Source organism: Sciurus carolinensis, chromosome 8 (genome assembly GCF_902686445.1).
Source record: "Sciurus carolinensis chromosome 8, mSciCar1.2, whole genome shotgun sequence".
Lineage (NCBI taxonomy): Eukaryota > Metazoa > Chordata > Mammalia > Rodentia > Sciuridae > Sciurus > Sciurus carolinensis.
In genome coordinates, this window is record NC_062220.1 from 25,278,590 (window position 1) to 25,300,670 (window position 22,081).

General features: G+C 42.6%; 1 protein-coding gene and 1 long non-coding RNA gene across 3 annotated transcripts; one reads left to right on the forward strand and one right to left on the reverse strand.

The window, feature by feature from the left end:
- Nucleotides 1-1,086: 1,086 nt before the first annotated feature.
- On the forward strand, nt 1,087-17,326 carry LOC124991751 (uncharacterized). The gene is made up of 3 exons (XR_007109938.1): nt 1,087-1,197; nt 16,171-16,249; nt 17,214-17,326. It is a non-coding gene; the product is annotated as an uncharacterized LOC124991751 (long non-coding RNA).
- On the reverse strand, nt 10,895-20,425 carry Garin1a (golgi associated RAB2 interactor 1A). Of its 2 annotated transcripts, none has more exons than XM_047562515.1 (5): nt 20,273-20,425; nt 17,708-17,889; nt 16,722-16,971; nt 13,793-13,911; nt 10,895-11,090 (listed from the first exon to the last, which is right to left on the reverse strand). In XM_047562515.1, the coding sequence occupies exons 1-5, from the start codon at nt 20,423-20,425 to the stop codon at nt 10,895-10,897; spliced, it is 900 nt and encodes a 299-aa protein (XP_047418471.1). The 2 variants fall into 2 exon arrangements, with proteins under 2 accessions (XP_047418471.1, XP_047418470.1); XM_047562514.1 differs by having other exon boundaries at nt 17,708-17,914; nt 20,271-20,425.
- Between the last annotated feature and the right edge of the window lie 1,656 nt (nt 20,426-22,081).

Below are 22,081 nucleotides of genomic sequence, written 5' to 3' on the forward strand. Positions count from 1 at the left end.
GGCATTCATACATTCTTGGGGACACATCTTAATATCTCAAAAGGGCTGGGTGTGGTGGTGCATGTTTGTAATCCCAGCTACTCAGGAGGCTGAAGCAGGAGGATTGCAAGATTGAGAACAGCAGAGGTAAATTAGGAAGACCCTGTCTCAGAAATAAAAATAAATAAATAAAAAGGGCTGGGGGTGTAGTTCAGTAATAGAGCATCCCTGGGTTCAATCCCCAGTACTGCAAACAAAACAAACTTGAAAAGTAATGTTGTGAAACATAATACTACTTTATACAACAGGTAGTATGTGTGTGGGATTTGTTCTAGTGGGAAAGATAAAGGCAATAAAAATAATGCAATATAAAAAGAAAATAAAAATGCTCAAGAAAGATATATGTTATTCTTCCAACTGCATTTTTCAGAATACCGTTCTAAGGGGTGTTAATAGTAGTTTCAAGAGGGAAAAAGCACTCTCAGATCAAGTAGGTTTAGGCAGTACCGTATGGGACCATGAAAATGCTCTGCTTAGCTATTGGGGACCTTACTGGCTGCCTCTCTGGACTCCCCACTGCATTGGGACCACTGAGACTCAGGTAACCACAGCTGCTCCCACCAGCCATTGAACACAATGGGCTGGGGGACACAGACGCCTCTAATGAGGAACTGGTTTGAGGGTTTCTCACCTAAGACCTCAAGCTGCAGCCTGAGACTCTTCCCGTCTGGTCCTTCCTGCCTCCCCATTGACTAAGACCATTCAAAACCAGAGGAGGTGTAGGCCTCAGTGATCAGCCCATAGAGATGTGCAAAGTTGTCAGAAAGGATGGAGGGTGGTGGAATGCGATCTGGCCTGGCCTGGACAATGGGGAACACACAGATATCCAGCAGAACATCAAAGGACTTGGTTTGGCCTGAACACATGGTAACATGTTTACTTTGAAGGTTAGAAGCAGTGAACTCATGGCCTTCTCATTCACAGGCTCAGGAGAGTGAAGTGTTACTGGACTGTTGTTGAATGGGTTCTCCTTGTTTACAGCTGAACCTGAGAGTAACTAGCAGAGCCTAAAGCAGGAAGCAACTTCTGGTGCAGACAGCATGGATCATACAAAGAAGACCAACAGATCCAGGGACAAAGGCGTCCAAATAAGACCTGAGCAGAGCAGAAGGCTGAAAGTGCAGCCTTCAGAAGTCCAAGCAGAATATTCATAATTGGGTGAGCATGTTTATGCTTAAAGCATCTGCATTGCAAAATTAGCCTTTATTTCAGGGTGTGAATGTGGTCATTCTCAACCAACCCATTTTCTGTGCTCATAACCTCCCAAAGAAAAGAGCCCTAATGTGTACTGATATATAAAAATGTATGAAGTGGATGAACTGGGTTCTTACACTCAGAAAGGAAAAATACCTGTGACCAGTATCCCTCAGAGAATTGTTTTAACTAAGTTTATTTATATTCTCATGGATTATATAGTATAATGCACAAAAGTCCATTCACCATTTCCTCATCCTTAGCTTACTTATTCCTGAGAAATAGGCAAAAATAACTAGTCCTCCTTTTTACCTTTAAAAAGTATTGGACTAGTATTGGGCTCTCAGTGGTAGAGAACTCCTAGGTTCATCCCTAGTACCAGGAAGAAGAAAAAAACACAAAAGACAGTGAAGACATTTGGCACTGGAGGACAAAGTTAGGGAGTAGATGGGAAGTGTATACCTGCCCCTCTGAGGGGCAAGAGGCCCAGCTGCATTTGGATTACAATAGATGTTAAGAAACACTCAGCTGTTTTCCTGGCTCCGGAGGATTCAATTAGGGGTATAAGGAGGACTTCTAATTAGGCCCAGAGAGTTCCTGTGAAGCTGCAGGAAGGAAGTGTGACATTCTCAGAAAGTGTCCAAGGAAAAGGTTAACTGTTATCTTTTAAAAAATGCTCAAGTGTAGCCAAGCTTGGTGGTATATGTCTGGAATCCTCACAACATGGGAGGCTGGGGCAAGATGATCAAGGTTGGCCTCAGCAACCTGGCTAAAGCCTGTTTCAAAATTAAAAAATAAAATGGATTGGGGTGTATCTCTGTGGTAAGGTACCCTCCAGTCCAATCCCCAGTACCAAAAATAAAAAATAAATAAGAAATGCTCAACTGATAAGATTTAGTGGCTTGCTGTAAAAACAAACAAAACACACAAATTAGACAGTTGGAGAAATTTGAACACTGGATGTTTGTTGGTACCATGTGGGAAACAGGTCCTGCTTTCCATGGAGGGCCCTGGAGAGTTAGTTGGGGCACTAGTATCAGGCCCTCAGTTGCAAGTGCTGGGTTCACAGAAGGTCTTGAGTCCTGGAGGAAACTGAGCCCACTGGGTGAGGGGTCGGGACGATCAAAACATCCATATACTCACCACAGGACCTTGGCTCATCTCAGACTGTGCCTGCTGAATGCTGAGCGTCCATGGTTCCTCCCTTCCCTTGGGATCATCAGCCAGAGGCCATCACCCACCTTGAGACTCACAATAGGCTTATTAATCGGTTAAGCTGGTCCAGACTTTGCTTTTCTCACTTGTGAAGTATAATTAATAACAGCTATCTTACACCATTATGAGAATCTCATTAGACCATGGATGTGGAGACACTTTAAAAAATGCCAAGCATTTCCAAATGCAATGCCCTGAGTCTGAGAGTGTGAGAATCCCATATCACTAGGTGCCACATTCTTCTTGCTCTAGATCTGGTCCTTGAATGGTAGCAAGGAGAGGGATGGATGTGAAGAAAATTCCTTTCCTTCTTTGTCCAGGGCAATGTGCTTAATTGGAGACTTTAGGGGGTTATAAAAACCAACTTAGGAAAAACCATCTGTGAATATTTCTTTGCATGTCATGGAATACGTCATGTGCTTCTGCTTACTACTGCAACAAAAATGTCCCTCAAACAGTATTTTGTTTGGACATAATTCAAAATTTTTAGTTATATTTTAATAAAAAATTATCCATATCTATAGTAGAGAAATACACTTTAAGTCAGGTAGGAATCAGAGTGAAAAATAGAGTAGCGTTCTATGAGCATACCTTTAGATTTCTATATTTCTGGTACCTTCACTCAACTTATAGCTTCTGTAACTGGCCCTGGCTTTCATAAAACTATATGTTCACTTCAAATTCTGAAACTTTATCATTCACAGTGATTTGCCTTTTTGAACAATAGTCTTGGATTTCTCAAGATTGACCCCTTGGGTTTTTTTTTTTTTTTCTCCAAGTGAACAGCCTACGGTTCTGAGGGTTGGGGTGAATTCCGTGGTACCCGAGTGCAGGTCAGAGCTGCTCGTTTCTATGTGCTCAGCGTTCCCAGACCCTATCCTCCTGCTGTCACATCAGCACCAGTAGAGTCATCATTGACCCTCCATTTACTATTTTTCTCAAGATTTCCAAGGGCAGTTGTGAAGTTCTTATCTCATTCCCACCACATATTTTAAGTGGGTCTACCTTGTTATTATTCCTTGAGGGCATTTTCTCTAAATTCCATCTCAGAAACCTGAAGATGCATGTTTTTCATAGTTTTGGGGATTGCTTTTGCAAATGTCATGTCCTGGTGGGTTTTAATTGACTCTGGATTACAATGCTTTGTTTCTTCTCTCTTTTCAGTGGTATGCTTATCAGCTATTAATAGCTTTACTAATCCCTTGAGTGATGTTATTTTTACCTAAGAAACAGTCTCTGCAAAATTAATTTCCCTAAGAAGCCCACTCAGCAAGGGCTGTAGTCTCTTCCTTGTTTGGGGGAAGAACAGCGTGGGGCAGCTAGTACTGGTGATGGCAGAAATGGATTATCTAACAACCTTTAATTGGGTGTCTGGCAGGGACCAGGCACTGGAGGATACATAAACCAATAAGCCACATGTGACTGGTATATGGATGCCTGCACAGCATCCCCTTTCTTGGGAAAGCACATCAATCAGACCTCATGGTTATGTCCGTAGAAAGGGACAGGCCAACTTAAGACAAGGGGGATTTGTTGGAAGGCAGTTGGGGGTTCTTGACATCAACTGAAGACTAAGAGCTCCAGATATCAAAAATAGGCTAGAACCAAAAGAGAAGCAGGAAACTGGAGAGAAGAGAAGCCTCTGGTTAGGATGCTGTCCCCACTGCCACACCTACGTGAAGATGAATTCCATCCCTGTCCACATAAAACTCAGGAGGGGAGCATTCAGTTAGCCAAGTCTATGTCATGAACCTGAAGGACAGGGAAGAGAACAGTTGCTGGGCCAGGAAAGGAGGTTCTCCTAGAGGAGGTCCCATACAGGGACAGTTTCCCCTGTTCAAGGACAGAGCCAGCCTTATGTGACCATGAGAGAGGGAAGAGTTGTCCTGACTCACTCCTCCTCTCTCTGGTCTCTACTTGGACTTCCCACTGGCCAAACCCACAGGAAACCAGAGGCGATGAGCCCGTTTGATCTCATTTGCACAGATCCACTGAGGGAATAGGCAGGAACCAAAGGAGCTCTGGGGCACAGAACTTCCGGTTATGGAGGATGGAATTTATCTTCACCTTTCTTCCCTCCCTGCCAACACCCCTGCCCTTCACCCGTCCTCCAAACAGTTCTCATCACCTTTGAGTAAATGTTTCTTCAATTTTTACAGTATTAGGAGTTGCTGAGTTAGTACATACTTAAATCGTATTTCTTTTTTGTACAACATTTCCTTCTTGGGGTTAATAATTATTTCACGTTTTTTGTTTGATTGGCTTAATTTCTCCACTCCTTACATGCCCTTAACTCTGCCACAGCTGCAAGTCTCCTCTCAGTGCACTTAACCCCGTCAGGCATTCCACCAACTTGATCGTGGGCACATTTAGCAGGGTCTTCCCTCCTGGTCAACAATAGCTGCCTGCCACCCCGCTGTCCTTCTGGGCTCTCCCTTAAAGGTCATCCTGGATATTCCCTTCACTTCTTTCCTTGATGGAACCTACCCCTTTCCTGGGCCTATGCTTCCCTCTTTCTGGGTTGACTTTGTTTTTTTGTTTTTGTTTTGTTTTGTTTTATGTTTCTAATTTTTTTTTGTAGTTATAGATGGACAAAATGCCTTTATTTCATTTATTTATTTTTATGTGATGCTAAGGATTGAACCCAGTGCCTTACACATGGTAGGCAAGTGCTCTGCCACTGAGCTACAGCCCCAGCCCTTGACTTTGTTTTAATGGAATTCATCCTCCAGGAGTTTCCCCAAAGAGTTGGGCTATAGTTTAGATCTGGAATGTCCCCCAAATTCCCCAGCTAGGCTCTATTGGGAGACTGTGGAAACTTTAAGAGATAAGGTCTTAGTGGGAAATCTTCTAGTCATTGAAAGTATGACTTTGAAGGGGATATTGGGACCACAGTTCCTTCTTCCTCCTTTCTTTCCCCATCATGTGATGAAGGGGCTTCTTCCACCGAATGCTCCCAGCATGTTATGCTGCCTTGCCACAGGCCCAAAAGCAACAGGACCAATAGGCCATAGACTAAAATCTCCAAAACTGTAAGCCAAAATAAACCTTTCTTCTTTTCAAGTTTAGTATCTCAGTAACAGTAAGTTGCCACAGTAACAGAAAACTGAAGTTTTCTTCAAAAACACAAGTTGTTTGAAAAAATTTTAAAATGTACATGTCTGAAGTTGGGAGATTTCCGGATCCAAGATGGCAGACTAGAGGGAGCCTGTGATCCTTGTAGCTCTGTAACTCGGGTTTGAAGCAGAGGATATCTGTTTCTCTGTGAGGCAGTCTTTGCTGCTTTTCAATCCCCTGCTGTTTACCCCATTTGTCCACTGTGATCACCTGTAGTCTGCTAGCATATCGATTACTTTTTGAGTACAGATTGCTCACTGACTGGCGCCTATTATCTGCCATTTGAAGTTGGGAGATTTTAATACCTAGAGGTAGGAGACTTTAATACCTAAGAGGCACAAAAATAATTCTAATGATTGAAAACTGAGGCAAATGTTGCCATTTTGGGCTTACCTTGCCTGTAGGTGAAAACAATGATTATATATATATGGGGGATTCTGGAGTTGTTTGGAATGGAATGCATTTGGAGGCAAAAAGAGTGACTTCTACAAAGTGGGTGCAGGGAGGAGAAGGGATGGCACCCAGATGGAACTGAGATGCATCTTCACGGCACCCCTGCTCAGCCAACAGGACTTCACAAACACTGCTTGAGCAAAACCATCAAGGGCTTGGGTCTTCAGGAGGGAAAGTATGTGGTTTCCCTACCAGAGAAAAGAACTCCAATCAGTACTAGTAGGGCAAAGCAAGAAATACATGAGATGGGTAGTAAAAAAGAAAAATCATAATTACCAACTATTACTACTTTGGAGCTAAGATACAGGAACAAGAACTAAAACTCCTACCTGTATTTCTTTCTTTGCAGTGACATATATTACTTAAATTATTCCTCCTCTCATTATTGTACACAGGATGTGTTTATGGCATTTAAATTTACCATTGGATCTAGAAGTTTTGGAACACAAAGGTAAGACAGAAACAAACCAGAGGAAGATGGGACATTACCCAGTGGATCTAGAGTCAAGGAAGGATTACAGTAACTCAGAGAGTTGCTACGGGTTGAATATTTGTGTCCCCCAGGATTCTGATGGGTCAGGGCATCAGGATTTTGAAAACTTAAATTTTGAAATTTTAGGATTTTGAAACCTATTCCCCAAGGTGACAGTGCTAAGAGGTGGGAGCCTTTGAGAGTAGATTAGATGATGAGGGTAGGACCCTCATGAATGAGATTAAAGCCCTCATAGTAGAGGTCCATGAGAGGGTCTGTTTCTAGCACAATAAACAGCCTACTGAGGACACAGCAAGAAGGTGCCATCTATGAGGAATGTGTCCTCATCAGACACCAAATCTGCCCGCACCTTGTTCTGGATTTCCCAGCCTCCAGAACTATGACAAATGTTTGTTATTTATAAGCCACCCAGTTTGATATTCTTGTTATAGTAACCCAAACAGACTTGAGACAGAAGCTTGCTTTGTGTGGCCTTTATAAAGAGAAGTGTTTTCTTCAAAACTGAAGCGAAGCATGGTGGTGCAGGCTGTAATGCCAGCTACTCGGGAGGCTGAGGAGGAGGACCACGAGTTCGAGGGCACCCTGGTCAAATTAGTGAGTCTCTGTCTCAGAATTTTAAAAATACCACACACACACACAGAGAAAGACAGAGAGAGAGAGAGAGAGAGAGAGAGAGAGAGAGAGAGAGAGAGAGAAACAGAGGCATTATTTCAGTTGAAGATTATCTTACTAGTGAATAAAATGATTGAATGAGAGTATTTGTGAATTTGGGGGATACTGCCAGGGAAGAAGCTAGGTCTCACAGTGGATGGCAAAGAGTAACAATACTCTAAAAAAGTGGCTAACCAAGCAAGCAGTTTGACTTACCTTAATTGTCTGGTTCCCTAAGGTAGATGAGAGGATGCAATGGTCAAAGCCAGATAATTTATTATTACCAGCTCTGCAAACAGTAGGAGCATCCACAAGGCAGTCCCAGTTGTCCTGATCCAAGCAACATGGTGGGCCCAGGCCAGGGCTATGCCAGCAATGTAGCAGTGCAGCTGAGAGCCCAGGGCTAAGCAAACAGTAGTCAAACCAGATCCCTCCCTGGAAGAGCAAGAAGTCAGCAGGTAACCCTGTTGTGGCCACTTCCACCTCTTTAATTGCCTATATGACTAGCTAAAAAATAGCTCAGTTAGGCCTTAGAATTCAGCATACTCAGCAAGGATGTGTAGAGATGTACACAAGATCATGGTAGTCTTTAATAACAGAGAATAAAGAGAGTGCAGTGGACCCTTGTTATTATCAGCTACCAGACATCCATTCCTGTTTGTTGTCTTATAACAATTTTTGAGGAAAACACCCAGCCGGCTGCAGCATTTGATGTGATGGTCAATTAGTCACCTCTCCCTGATTCTCAGAGCTGTTCTGGTGTCATTACATTCTAAGACCAGCTCTTCAGTTGTCCCTTTGGTTTTGTGAGTCAACCTACGTCCTTCCAGTGAAATCCATTGGGTTTAAGTTACAGTCAGTTTCATTTACTGGCAACTAAAGCATCCTGATATCAAATGATATCTGTTCTCAAAGAGTTGTAGTTTCACCAAGGAGACAGGCATGTAAACAAAGAACTACAATAAAGTGAGAAATGCTATAATACAAGGCACACACTGCACATTAAGTGGGCTGGGGATAGTTGGTAGAGTGCTTGCCTCACAAGCACAAGGCCCTGGGTTCAATCCCCAGCACTGGAAAAAAAAAAAAGAATACACAAAACACATAAGTAGTATGGAAAAATTCTGTCAATAAGGACAAGTATTTTGAGAGCAATAGACAGAAAAAGCAAGACGAAGTGTCTTGGGTAGAATGGAAGTAGGTGTAACATCCTTGCAGTATCCAGAAACATGGTTCACTTAGGAAATCACAAGAAATTTGGTTCCATGGGAGCATAAAGTTCAAAGGAAACAGTGGCCAGTGGAGAGGCTGAAATATTGGCAGGGTCCTGGTCATTTCATATCAAAGAGTTCAGTTTTATTAAGGGGGAAGATCTGGTTCTATATATGTTTCAGAAAGGTTGCTCTGTTACAGGCATGGACAAGGAATGGATTGGGAAAAGACTAGAGCAATGTGGGTTTTGAAAACTGGAATCAAGACCTGCCTTTGCTACTTACTACCTATAAGTAACCTCAAGAAAATTCCTGAGTCTCTCTGTGACCCACATTCAACATCTATAGAATGTAATGAATAGCTACGTCCCAGTGGGTTGTGGTGTGTACAGAGTGATCACTGTACAATGTTACCATGGCGTTAGGCACACAGCAAGTTTCTAATAATGTTAGCAATTCCTGTTATGGTGATGATGGAGCCTGGGAAATCAATTAGGATAATCACTATAGTCTAGCTGAGAGTCGACGGAGGCTTAAACTCAAGCCACAGAAATGGGGATGGAGACCCCTTAAATGTTCATAAACACACCATATTAGTAGGGTGGTCATACAATTTATCCATACAGGAACAATTAGGAGATAAATAGGTATATAGTAATAGTGCTTCTAGGACAACAGGCATGAATTGGGAATTATGGCCACCCTCCACATTAGTCCCTTCTAGGTTCAGCTTCTAGACGTCTCTCACCAGCACCAACAATGCTCAGTTATTTGATTATAATATGTCCCAAGGAAATTTGTTTTGTTTGTATTTTTAACAGAGGCAGGAAGAAACCCACAAACATTAGGCATCCTCTCAGTTATCTTTTCTGATTCCGTCTAGCCTGGATTTACCACTCAACCCAAATAAGCGAGCACAAGAGGGAGGGAAATCAAGTTATTTCTCTTTGCATCACTCAGGATGTGAACTACAGGAAGGCAGATCCTCCAGCCTTTATTTGTAGATTGTCTCAAACATCACGTCAACCTTAATGGCCTTGCTCTGTCTCCGAAACAGAGCTCAGTATTTCTCCCATACCTTTCCTGAAGACAGGTGGCTTGTCCATCTGTCTTGTTCTCTCTGATGTAACACATTCAGCATCAGATGCAGTGTCTGTCACCGACAGGAGCTTGATAAATACTTACTGAATAGTGTGCTGGCATTTTCTCTGTTGTTGATGTTTTGTTTTAACACTGTCACAGCTTTATTCAAAAACACAGTTGCACAAAAGTATTATCCTCAAAGTTTTAAAGGAGAGATTATTAAAAAACTTAACACACTCTATACATACTGCCATACAAAGACCATTAAAATAGGACCCAAAACTTTTACAAAATATCAACCTCCCGCTTACCACGCACAAAGTTAAATAAGTTTTTAAAAGTTATCTGAAGATTCACTAAGTGTTGTTTCCAAACCAAAGAACTCTAATTTTGATTGCACAAAAAGATGATTGATAAGAAAGTCAATATAGGGTTGGGGTTGTGGCTCAGTGGCAGAGCACTCACCTAGCATGTGTGAGACCCTGGGTTCAATCCTCAGCACCACATAAAAATAAGTAAAATAAAGGTATTATGTCCACTTACAACTAAAAAAATAAAAAGAAAGTAAATGTATAGATTTCATTTTAAAAATAAGTATTTTATAATCTGGCATGGTATGTAATAAGTTGTCTTAGATACTAAAGCTGGGCATTTCAATTGCTCAAATTAGGAGAAAAATGCTAATTTTTTGTACTTTCTGATCCCCAGTGTGCTGGCATTTTCTGAGAAAATATTTCTTACTTGTGCAGAGGGTGGCCAAAACTTCTGCCTTAACCCCAATATGCAAAGACACAATATCATCCAGTCTGTTTCATTAGGTCCTGGATAGAAATATGGTAGTCAAATTGATTGGGACTTTCAGTGATATGTAGTCATCATCTTCCTTCCCAGAAGCCATGTCTTCATTAGCAATCTAAGTCTGTATGGCCCAGGATGATCCTTTACAGCTTTTATATTAACATAGAGACAGGGGAGATGAAAACTCAATTTTTGACTTGAGATAACTAGGGTCACACAGAGGTATCTCCCAGTTGGTCACCATCACCCTCAGGATTTCTTTAATTTTGAGCTTGTAGCCAAGCCCTTCCTGTATCTACTTATTCCTTTGAGGAAGGAAGTTGGTTTCTTTCCAAAGACCCTTTCCTCTGCACTGGCTTTCCTGGTTTTGTTCAGATGATTTGGGGTTTCAGCTGGGCAGATAGTAACTTTCTTCCCACTTATTTTCCCAAGGAGCAAGCTCCTGTTCCTTGGCCCAGAGCCTCCCCATGGAACAACCTACAAACAGTGAGGGACTCACATGGAGGTTTATTGTTTGTTGGAAGTACAGCAGCACGTTGTTATAAACTCCATCTTACCCACCCATGTCACTTGGCATCGTGGTAAACAGCCTTAGTGGCTGCACAGACACCAGGAATGATCATCCCATTTTAGCTAGATGTCAGGGCCCCAGAAAGTTCTCTCCTAGGGAACTGGCTACAGGAACCTGTAGGAAGTGCTCGTCTGGATCTTCTTGTTCCCAGAGGCTGTGGTTCAAGGTGGCTCTCATGGGTATATTCAAGTTGAGTGGAGATGTCACCAGCAAGGGTTTCTTGTAGCTGTGGCAACTGCCTACTTCAATGGCAGTATGGGTGTTTCTGTGGGAAACCAGAAATGTCAGGGTCAGTGAAAGCAGTAGAAGAAAAGAAAACATTGTTAAAATCTACTTTAAAAACCATTTTATGCTGGGGTTGTAATCCTGATGGCTTAGGAGGCTCAATCAGGAGTATTGGAAGTTCAAGACCACCCTAGGCAATTTAGCAAGGCCCTGCCTCAGAAATAAAAAATAAAAAGAGTTGGGGGTGCCAGGCACTGTGGCATATACTTGTAATCCCAGTGACTTGAGAGATTGAGGCAGGAGGATTCCAGGTTCAAATTTAGCCTCAGCAATTTAGCAATGCCCTCAGCAACTTAAGGGAGAGCTTGTCTCAAAAAAAAAAAAAAAAAAAAAAAAAAAAAAAAAAAAAAGCTATGAATGTTGGCTTAGTGGTGATATAAATGATTAAGAGAAAAAATATAAACTATAAAAGAACACTAAAAAGAAAGTGAAAGTTGCTCACACTGTAACTATTCAGAAATAAATGCAATGAGTTCTTTTAAGTGAAGAAAATTCTAGAGTTTAGTTAAAAGCTAAAGACTGGCAATATGGCTAAAAAATCTAGAGGCCTCTTTGCTACAGAATGCTTTGATATGCTGGATTAAAGATAAGAAATGTAATCTTTTTTTTTTTTTTTTTTTTTTTTGTTGCTGGGGATCCAACCCATGGCCTTGTGCTTGCAAGGCAAGCACTCTACTGACTGAGCTATCTCCCCAGCCCCCAAGAAATATAATTTTTAAGTGCATTATTGGGTTTACAAATTGAATAATCCCAGGAACCCCAAATCCCCAGAGAATGGAGGATGAGCTGGGGCTGACAGGGGGACTCTCTAACTTTGGGAATCAAGGGTTTGACCCATGCCCGTTACAAAGAGTGACTGAGCAGAGGGAGGGCCTTCCTGAAGCCACCCCAAAGTTGGAGCTATGGTCCTAAGATCTGGAGTACCCAGTAGGTGGGGCACATTCCTGCCCAGGCAAAGGGAGGGCAGGAGAGATGAAACAGGGGCTTCTTTGTTGGTGCAGTGACAAGTTGCTGCTATTCAGGAAGCAGGGTCCTCTTCCAAGTGACTGGTCAAAGTACAAGAGGACACCTTCCTGAGGACTAGATGTGAGCAGGGCCAGCCAGAGACACACAGACAGACAGATGGTATACCAGCATGAAGCAATTGGAAGTCCTACCCAAGAGGGCAGCCTGACAACTACTGCCTGGAGGCAAGGACCACTGCAGAGCCAGATCCTGAGGGCAAAGGGTGGCCAGTTACAAGGGAGATACTACAACATTTCCAGAGTTGCAATTAAAGGGATGGGACTTCAAAGAACCCAAAAGTTGTAGGTGGTGTCTCACACCTATAATCCCAGTTACTAGGAAGGCTGACAGGAGAAACATAAGTTCAAGGCCAGTTACGACAACTTAGCCAGACCCTGTTTCTAAAATGAAAAATTTTCAAAAAGGGTTGGGGATATGGCTCAGTGGTAGAGCACTTGCCTAGCATGCTCAAGGCCCTGGGTTTGATTCCCCAGTACTGGGGAAAAGAAAGAGAAGAAAGAAAGGAGAGAAAAAGAGAAAAAGAAAGAAAAAAGAAAGGAAGAAAAAGAAAGAAAAAAGCTCTTAAGAGACAGTCACCTTAAAGCATTAGGAAGTGTGACAACTCAGTCTGTCAGTCCGCCACTAGGAAAGAAGATCTTGACAAAGGGCCAAGTAGAGGGTAGTGAAGAGGAAGAGGAGTGATAAATTCAGTGTTTTGAAATCTTCAGGCATTGGACATTTCAATTTCAGAATTGAGGCCACTTTTGCAATTTAAAGGGACCATGTACACACACACACACACACACACACACACACATACACACTAAGAGGGAGCCATATGTCATGGGGACTACCAAGAAAAGCAGCCTTTATCCTGGAGCAAAAGGAAAACTTCTCCTGCTGAAAAAAATTAAGATAAAAAAATAAGTTTGCATCTTGATAATATCCTACAAATTGTACTTTGTTTTATTTGTTTTGTGGGACTGGGGATTGAACCCAGGGGCACTATACCCCTGAGCCACATCCCCAGCCCTTTTATTTTTAACTTTGAGACAGGGTCTTGCTAAGCTGCCCAGGCTGGCCTCAAACTTGCCATCCTCCTGCCTCAGTCTCCCAAGTAGCTGGGATTACAGGTGTGGCCCACTGTGCCAGACTTCAAGCTGTACTCATTCGACATATTGGTTGCACTTGCTTTGGATTTCTTTTGTGTGTTACAGAAAGAATGTAATACAATTAGTAAATTAATAAAAGACTGGAGCTAGAGATCACTTCCCCTCTGGGTTACTGTCTATTCTGTCCATCTGACAGAAGACAAAGGTGAGGCAGAGAAGTAGTATTTTCTCAAATAACCCTTGTAAACTGAGGTGGAGATCATCAATAGGTAACTCCATGAACCTGAGTTATTAAGTATACTTCTTGAGCTTAATTTACTCATCCTTCATCCCTTTTATTAATAAGCACCTGCCATATGGAAACACTGGGGTTTGCCTAAGGAATGAACATTCAGATCAAAGAGACCTGAATACCATAAACCCTATTTTCAAGGATGGGCTTACAACAAAGTGGAGTCGTGGGCATGACTATCTAGAATAAAAGGAAGGTTGGTAGAAGGTGTCAGTGACTCTGTGACTCCATACTGCAGGGAAGGGTTGTTGGAGCTGACCAAACTGGACCCACCTGTTTGGTGTGAGCTGGGCCCTTGTGGAGAGTCCCAAGCAGCTGCCACTGTTCCGCTCAGCTGCCAGCAGCCGGAGGGTCTCGCTGGTCTGGGAGGATGTCGAGAGGCTGCCTTCAGACTGTGTGGAGAAATGTGTGTTAGATGGCCAGGTTGCTCCCTGAGAATCCCTGGACTCCCTCGGCATAACCTTGAAGGAATTTGTGGGCTTATACTTGAGTTTTACAGCCTAATCCTGGAAACCTGTTCCTTCAGCATTAAACCCCAGAATCATCAGACCAAAAACAGGATGCCTGGCAGGATTGTACACTCTCTCTGATGGGCTTCAGAGGTCACTTGGTCCAGAACACAAGATCTTGGCAGTGAAATGGCTGACTCTCAAATTCTGTGATAACTCACCTAAAGTATACCACTTAATGAGAGGAGCCAAGTATTTAGGTTCTGAAATATCAAGGTCTGGGGCAATCCAGTCTATCAAGCTTTCTTTCTTGTGCTTCTACACTAGGCAGGTCCTAGAAAGGCCATGCAGGTGTCAAAAAAATCACCCTAAGGTCTAGGGTGTAGCTCGGTGGTAGAGTGCTTGCCTGGCATGAGCAAGACCCTGGGTTTGATTCTCAGCACCGCTAAATACATAAATAGGAACTCAACAGTTAATTCCAAAAGGAGTAAAATACACAAATATACATATTAACAATGTTCAGACTCATTGAAAGACAAAGAGATGCCACGTTCTTACCCATCATATGAGAAAATTTGTTAAAACTTATTATTACTCAATTGTGATAAGGATACCGTACCTATATGAAATGGAAGAGTTCCTATTATATAAAGTGAAAAAAATAGCATTCACCAGTATAAACAGTTGTCCCTCAGTATGCATGGAGATTTGTCCCAGGACCCCAAAACTGAAATCCACAGATGCTCAAGTCCCTTACATAAAATGACACAGTACTGCGTGTCACCTATGCACAATCTCCTACTTTAAATCATCAATAGGTTACTTATGATACTTAATACAATGTAACTGCTATGTAAATAAACTATATTGTTTGGGAATAATGACAAAAAAATGTCTGATATATTCACTACAGACACAATTTATTTCTTCTTCCTTCCTCCCTTTCTTCTTTTTCCCCACAGTACTAGGGATTGAGCTACATTCCCAGCCTTTTTTATTTTGAGACAGGGTCTTGCTAAGTTGCCCAAGTTGGCCTCAAACTTGAGATCCTCTTGCCTCAACCTCCCAAGTTGCTGGGATTAAAGACCTGCACCACAAAACCTGACCAGATGCAATTTTTTTCCCAAATATTTCTTTTTGTTTGTTTTTAATTCTTTTATTGGGTAAAAGACTTGAGCAACACTGGATTTCAGTATACACAATCTCAAAAAATAATTAAGACTGCCCAATAATATAATAAATGTTTTTGCAATTTTTGTATTTCTATATTTTTGTACTTGGAAATATTTTCACTTGGAAATGTTATCTAAATTTAGCATTAACAGTAATTGAAAATAACGAACTACATATACACACACCACGGACAAGTGTTTACACTTAACATTGAGATACATGTAATATACATCTCAGATTACATAAAGCAGAAGAATAACATAATGGATCAGAAAGATAACATCAAACTCATGATGATAGGTTACCCATAAGGAGAGGAAAGGGAAATAGGACTAGAGGTATTCGAAAAGGATTTCCATTTAACCTGCAACATTTTATTCATTAAAAAAAAGACTTGAAAAAAAATTGCAAATTATTGCCTGTTTTATTTCTATGTTGCAGAAAAATAATCATTTGCTTTGTCATTCTTTTTACATATCTACATTCTTTCATTTTTCTGAGCAAAATAATTTCAAATTGCTTACAAAGTTGTCTATGTGTGTGTACTCTATTACAGAATTAACAAAAATAACAGCAAAAATATCACTGTATCCTAAAGAACTCTCAAGACATAATTAATCTCATGGTTTTGATTTGACAGTTGTCTAAAGTGTCTAAATGCAGTCACGGTGTTTTCCTCATTAGTACAATTTCCTAAGTTGTCTGTGCCTTTTCAAACAATTACATTGAATTCCATTTTAGTTATTAGCTCAGTTCAAAAGAAAGAAAAAATACTGAGCACCAGTTGTTTACCTGGCATAGTTGTGGGCACTGAGGATAGAGCAATGAACACATTAGACCAAGGTTCATCAACTCTTAGGCCCTAGACCAAAATCTGCTCTACCACCTGTTTTTATAAAATTTTATTGGTGCACATTCATGCCCTTCTGCTTGCATTATATCCTTCAGTGCTAACAGTGGAGATGAATAGTTGTGCAAAGACTATATGATTCACAAAGTCTAAAATATTTACTATCTTACCCTTTATAGGAAAAGTTTCCCAACCTCTGCAATCAACAAAAAGAAATCTCTGACCTTGTGAACTCACATTCTATTACAGAGACAAACGGTAAAGTAATAAATAAGTTTTTTGTGTGGTCTATGTTAATGTGACCCACGTGGAAGAAAGCAGGGGAAAGGAATAAGGAGTATTGTCAGAGAAGGCTCACTGCCAACATGACCTTGGAACAAAAATCTAATAGATGTGAGAGAACAGACGGGTGGAAATCAGAGGAAATTCTTTCCAGGCAGGGGAAGTGGCAAGAGCAAAGTTCTGAGGGGAAAATTTCAAGGAGTTCCATGGACCAGTGTGGCTGGAATGGAATGAGAGGAAAGAGGAAGTCAGTCGATGGGTCAGGTTGAACACAGTCCAGCATCTTTTTAAAAATATTTCGGATCCAAAGTTGGTTGAATCCATGGATTTGGAACCTGCAGATATGGAGGGCCAACTGTGCATCCGTACATGTGTATCTTATATATTTGTGTATACATACACATCTATATTTATTTCAGTGCGGACCTTGGAGGGATGCTCTACTTACTGTTGTTTCAGTGGAGGGGCTAGGCATCTTGGGCACCAGGCAGTGAGTGAATTGGATTCTTGGATCTTTGGTGGTGATGGATAGACCTTTCTGTAGAATTCTCACTAAGCGGATCCAAAATTGAAACACAGCCTCTGGATGTTTTTCATGGAGCCTCAGGTAGTAGATCTTTTCCGTCACTGTTCTAAGTCGCAGGATGCGTTGGGTTCGGTCATAGATTTGTAGCTCCACGTACTTCAGGGGGAGAATCCTGGGCATAATCAGGAAATTCCCATGTAGGTGCCTCCCACCACTGCTTGGGAGTGCAGAGGGGAGAAAGCTTGTGTTCTGAGAATGGGAATGACCAAGATTGACTCTTCTTCGATTTCCAGGACTTTTGTTAACCAATCTGTCTGCCTCAATAACAGTGCTGCTATTGATGCATAATATCTCATTTAACTCCCACAACAACATTTTTGATGGAGGAAAGATATTGTTACTTCCACTTTACAGATTTTCAAACTGAGACTTGGGAAATCTCATCAGTTTGCTCAAGTGGGAACTGGAACAAAGTCTTCCTGCCTCCATCTCCAGGCTTTCTCCCTACATCGTGATTATCTGTGTTGAGGGGGTAAGGACAAGGATGTATGTCTCCTGTACAGTTGTTTTTTTTTTTTCTATCTTCACATATCATAATCATATTTTACTTTCATATCTCTATCTTTTCTTGGGGAACCCCTACATCTATGCTGAAAAAAATTAAACTAAACAAAATGAAACCAAAATCCTCAACAACTGGGCTTGAGTCAGGAGCTGTGGACTGTGGACTGCTTCACCCCAGCACCATACACAATACTTGGTATATATAGATACTAAATAAATACTAGTTAAATGAATGAATGAGTGAGTTCCACACTGAAAAACACTGCTCTTTCTTTTGATCTGAAATCCAGCTGTAGAACAACTGTATCCTCCCACCCCTTGTGATCCCTCCCTCCAGCCTTTACCTGCTCAGTGTGATGACTGGGACACCACGTGTGCTCCAGGTAGAGAACTGACTTCGGGGCCAGGTGACATTGGCCATCAGGAGGACGTTGGGGAGTGGCAAGGAGGGCACTGAAGATGTCACCCCAAGAATCATGGTGGTAGATCCTTCCCAGCCATCCATCCAGTCTGTGGGCTTAGTGACCTGGAAATCAGCCCCAGGTACATGGGTCAGGAAGGAGCAGAAGGGTGGGAGGATACAGAAAAGGGCATTTCAGCCTGGTGACAGGTGTACAGCATTTTGGGTTGGACCATGACCTGCTATAATCCTTTTTATTGGTCTCCCCCAAATGTGAGCTCACTGGCAATGGGAACTCTGTGTGGCATTTCCTAACTGGAAAAAGATGTGAGAAAAAGCTGGGTGGCACTGAATTTTATCCACTCCTCCTTGGGTAGCAGAAGCCAGTACTCGCTTCTACTGACTTGAAAGGGAGATAGTGTGAAGAAAGTCCCAGAAGAGGAGGAGAGTACAGGAAACGCCGTTAAGGGGGAAGACCCAGACGACTCAAGCTGAGGGAGGTTCAGGAGCATCCCTCGGGACAAGGAGCAGCTTGTTCCTAGGTCTCGAGTGCCGTAATGACCTGTTCTCCTAAAGCACCTGTAGGGTGTGGCAGGACAAGGAGTCTGGATGCCTGGCCTTGGGCCAGTGTCTCAGCTCACAGACAGAAAGGCACCAGAGCTGTGGCTACCAAGGAGACACAGGGACCAAGGTGAGGTACAAATGAGGAGAGACCCCTATGTTCCCAAGACACCATGCCTTCTCCCAGTGTTCTAGACTTTATAAAGTCATTAGGACTGTTGTTCTGCTCCTGGTAGAACTGAGGTCAAGGAGAAGGCCCCAGAAATGACTGGAATTTATTTCCCAACAGCCTGACCAGATAGTGCTCCTAGAAAAATGAATTTTGACATTAGGGGGAAATAGTGACATTTCTTGGAGCCTATGCTGTACAATGAAATTTATATCCCCTACAGAACACAGAGGACAGCACGTATTGAAAGTAAGTGTTCAATAAATGCTTAGGGCTGAAGCTGCTTGGAGGTGAAGGTGGCCATGCGGAGAGCAGGGAGAGAGGAAGCAGCGTCACTGCGTTATGACTCATCGCAGGCTCAGTCACGTCACAGAAACCAACTTGTGCTGTGGCTCCACCTTTCCTGGCACATTCTGAGTTTCCTACTGCCTATTAGGCCCACCTGGTGTCCATTCAGAGATTCTAAATGGTTTTAATATGAGATCAACTAGAAAATATTGAGGACAAATTTGCTGCCAAAACATCCCATCCAAAGAGAAATGACTAGAAATCGGCTCCCAAGTCTGGAGACCTTGTTAAAACTCCTCTTCAACAAGAGGGTTAGCAATGAGTTCTGCCCAGGTTTACCAGCTGACCCCAAGTACATGTTCCCAGGGGAACACCAGGAGCCATGAACACAGGTCCTCCACACTGGGACTGCAGTAGGGAATAGCTTGTTGCTCCCCAAACTAAGCTCCAGATATACCTCCAGTGGTTACCCCCACCCTTCTCTCCTACAACTCCTTGCCCTTCATCTGGATGGGTTCTTGTCCTGCAGACCCTCTTTGAATTCAACCTCCCTGCCTTGACCCAGGTACTTTTAAGTCCCTCTGCCGAATACATCCCCCTCCTGCTATTTTGATCACCAAAGACTCAGCAATACCTCAAAGAATGTTTTCTGGAAAGTCATTTCCAACTGTCAAAGTCCAAAGGGGGTACTCTGGATGTTCTAAGCATGTGTTCTCTGTGCTCATGCCTTGGGGTCAGTTGTTCCAAACTATTCAACACAGAGCTCGATTAGATAGCATTTATAATGGGTGGACCAAACTTACAAACTTACTCAGCCCAGGACACTACCTGGTATTCTGGGCATCTCCTGCCCAGGCATTTAGAATGTGCCTCCTGGCTGACTAATTGCTTATATCATACTACAAAGGAGCACAGACACACAGGGTCAGACCAATGTCTGCGGGGGACAGGAAGGACTGGTGATAAGTCATACCTATTCAGACAACCGCCACACACTCCCAGTGGCTCCATGCTCCCCTAGGCCATGAATGTACATTTCCATTGTCATATCACCTCTCTGTGGGGACTTGGCAGAATCTGAGCAAGACCAATCTGCCAAGTGGCCTTGCTTTCAAATAGTTGTTTCTAAACTATCCTAGAGAGAGAAGATTGCATCTCAGAGCAGGGTTTCCAATAGTGGCCTTTGGTCCCTGAAACCATCCACTTCAGACAAATGGCCCAGAGAAGGTACCTGTGGTCCTACCTGAAGACAGCTCTGGCTTCCTTGTAAGGAGAGTCTAGTTCCTTAAAGCACATGGCCTGCAGGGAGCTCTCTCATGCTGTAGGCACAAACTGAAGTTGAACTTGGGACCCAGATCCTCTGCTTTGTTCTGGCTTTGGTGGTTTCTTTCTCCACCCCAGGGCTTTCAAAGTCCACAGCATCTTGTGACCAACCCATAGGAACAGTTTCAGGAAGGGGAAGACAGGTGGCCCTGACAGGCATGGGGATACCTGGATAAAGTTGCTTTCAAACACCACTGAGTTGGAGAACAAGTTGAATTCTGGAGAACGAATCAGTCGACAAAGAAGGCCATTTTCCACCCCAAGTGCTACTCCAGGGCCTGGTTCCCTGACCTTAGGAGGGAGGCCCCTAATTTTACTCATTGGTTCTTGGGAAGAATGGGCTGGGGAACATCTCTGGGGCTCCTTGCAGACCCAGCCCAACTCCGAGGTGTTGTCGTTGTGACCACTGCTTCCCCCACCTCCGCAGCTCTACCTCCCTCCCTACTTATGGCTGTCCTCCAGGGCTGGGAGGGCCTGTCAGCTCACAATGGCAGGAATGACATCAGGGAATGTGATGGGCAACAACAGGAAAGGGAAAAAGAAGAGTGCAGGAAGCATAAGGGATGTGCAGGACTCCCCTGTCCCTCTCTCTACTGGCTACAAACCACCAGTAACGGAGCCTCTTCCACTTTTCCAACATTTGATCTTACTCTAAGCAGGAGGAAAACGACCCTCCCAAGATTATATCAAGAGAGGAGTGAGGTGCCAGGACAGCCAGGAAGGTGCTGGGGAAACCCACAGGCTTTAAGCCTCTCTCCTCACAGTGAAACTGCTCACAAAAACTCTGACTGCTCCCTTCAGATCAGGCTCTGACCTGCCCAGAAGAGTCTAAGGGTGGGAGATGGAATTCATGTTTCCTACCCCACCTCATGGTATAAAATGAGAATTATTTTTTAATCACCAGGCTACTAACAATGAGGCATATTTATTTAGAAACAGTGGACAAAGGAAGAAGTATTTGGCACAGTGTTATGCTGGAGCCAACTCAAAACGGGTCATGAAGGAAGCTAGGTACAGTGGCAAGTGCCTGTGGTCCTAGCCACATGAGAGGCTGAGGCGGGAGGATCACTTAAGCCAGAGTTTGAGGCCAACCTAGACAACACAGCAAGACCCCCATGTCAAAAAAACTTTTGTTCTTTTTTAAATTTCAAAATATTTGCAAATAAAATAACACATTCTAAATAATCCATCATCAAAGAAGAAATCAGAAATCACTAGGGAAATTAAATATATATATGAGTGTATAGATATGAATTACAACTCCAACAGAGAACATGTGGAATGTAGTCTTTGAATCACCTCTTTAAAAGCCCCTTAGGGTTGGGGAGATAGCTCAGTTGGTAGAGGGCTTGCCTCACAAGCACAAGGCACTGGGTTCAATCCCCAGCACCAGAAAACAAAAACCAAAAAAAATGAAAAGCCCCCTGTTCTTCCTGATGGGCAGAATCACAGCCTTTGGGACAGGAGTTCCCTGTGTTTCTCCTTTGCTAGCAAAGCAATAAACTTTCTTTTTCCTTTTTCTCAAAAAAAAAAAAAAAAATTGAAAAACTTATTGCTAGTGTGATCTAGAAAAGAGAGAAAATACAAATTACCAATTTTAAAGACAGAGGGAATATCACTATGGATATTATGAATTTTAACAGTATAAAAAGGAAATAGTTCTGGCAACTTTATGCCAAAAAAAGTTGACTACTTAGAATTTCTATACAGATGCCATGACATAGAAATGATTAAAACTGACTTAAGGAAAGCATTCTAAGCCAGGTGCAATGGTGGACACCCATAATTCCAGCAATTCAGGAGGCCGAGGCAAGAGGATGGCAAGTTCAAAGCCAGCCTCAGCAACTTAGTGAGGGTCTAAGCAACCTAGGGAAACCCTGTCTCAAAAAATAAAAGGGCTGGGGATGTGGCTCAAGGGTAAAGCACCTCTGGGTTCAATCTCCAGTATCAAAATTATATATATTTAACTGAATTTTT

What these genes read in the sequence shown, in the direction of transcription:
- Garin1a (XM_047562514.1), bottom strand. Translation starts at nt 20,425, where the DNA reads ATGAGTAAAATTAGGGGCCTCCCTCCTAAGGTCAGGGAACCAGGCCCT. An exon ending in GAAAGCAACTTTATCCAGGT is followed by an intron (nt 17,915 to 20,270) that starts ATCCCCATGCCT and finishes CTCCTTCCTGAC; the next exon opens with CCATGTACCTGGGGCTGATT. An exon ending in CCAGTCATCACACTGAGCAG is followed by an intron (nt 16,972 to 17,707) that starts GTAAAGGCTGGA and finishes GATTATGCCCAG; the next exon opens with GATTCTCCCCCTGAAGTACG.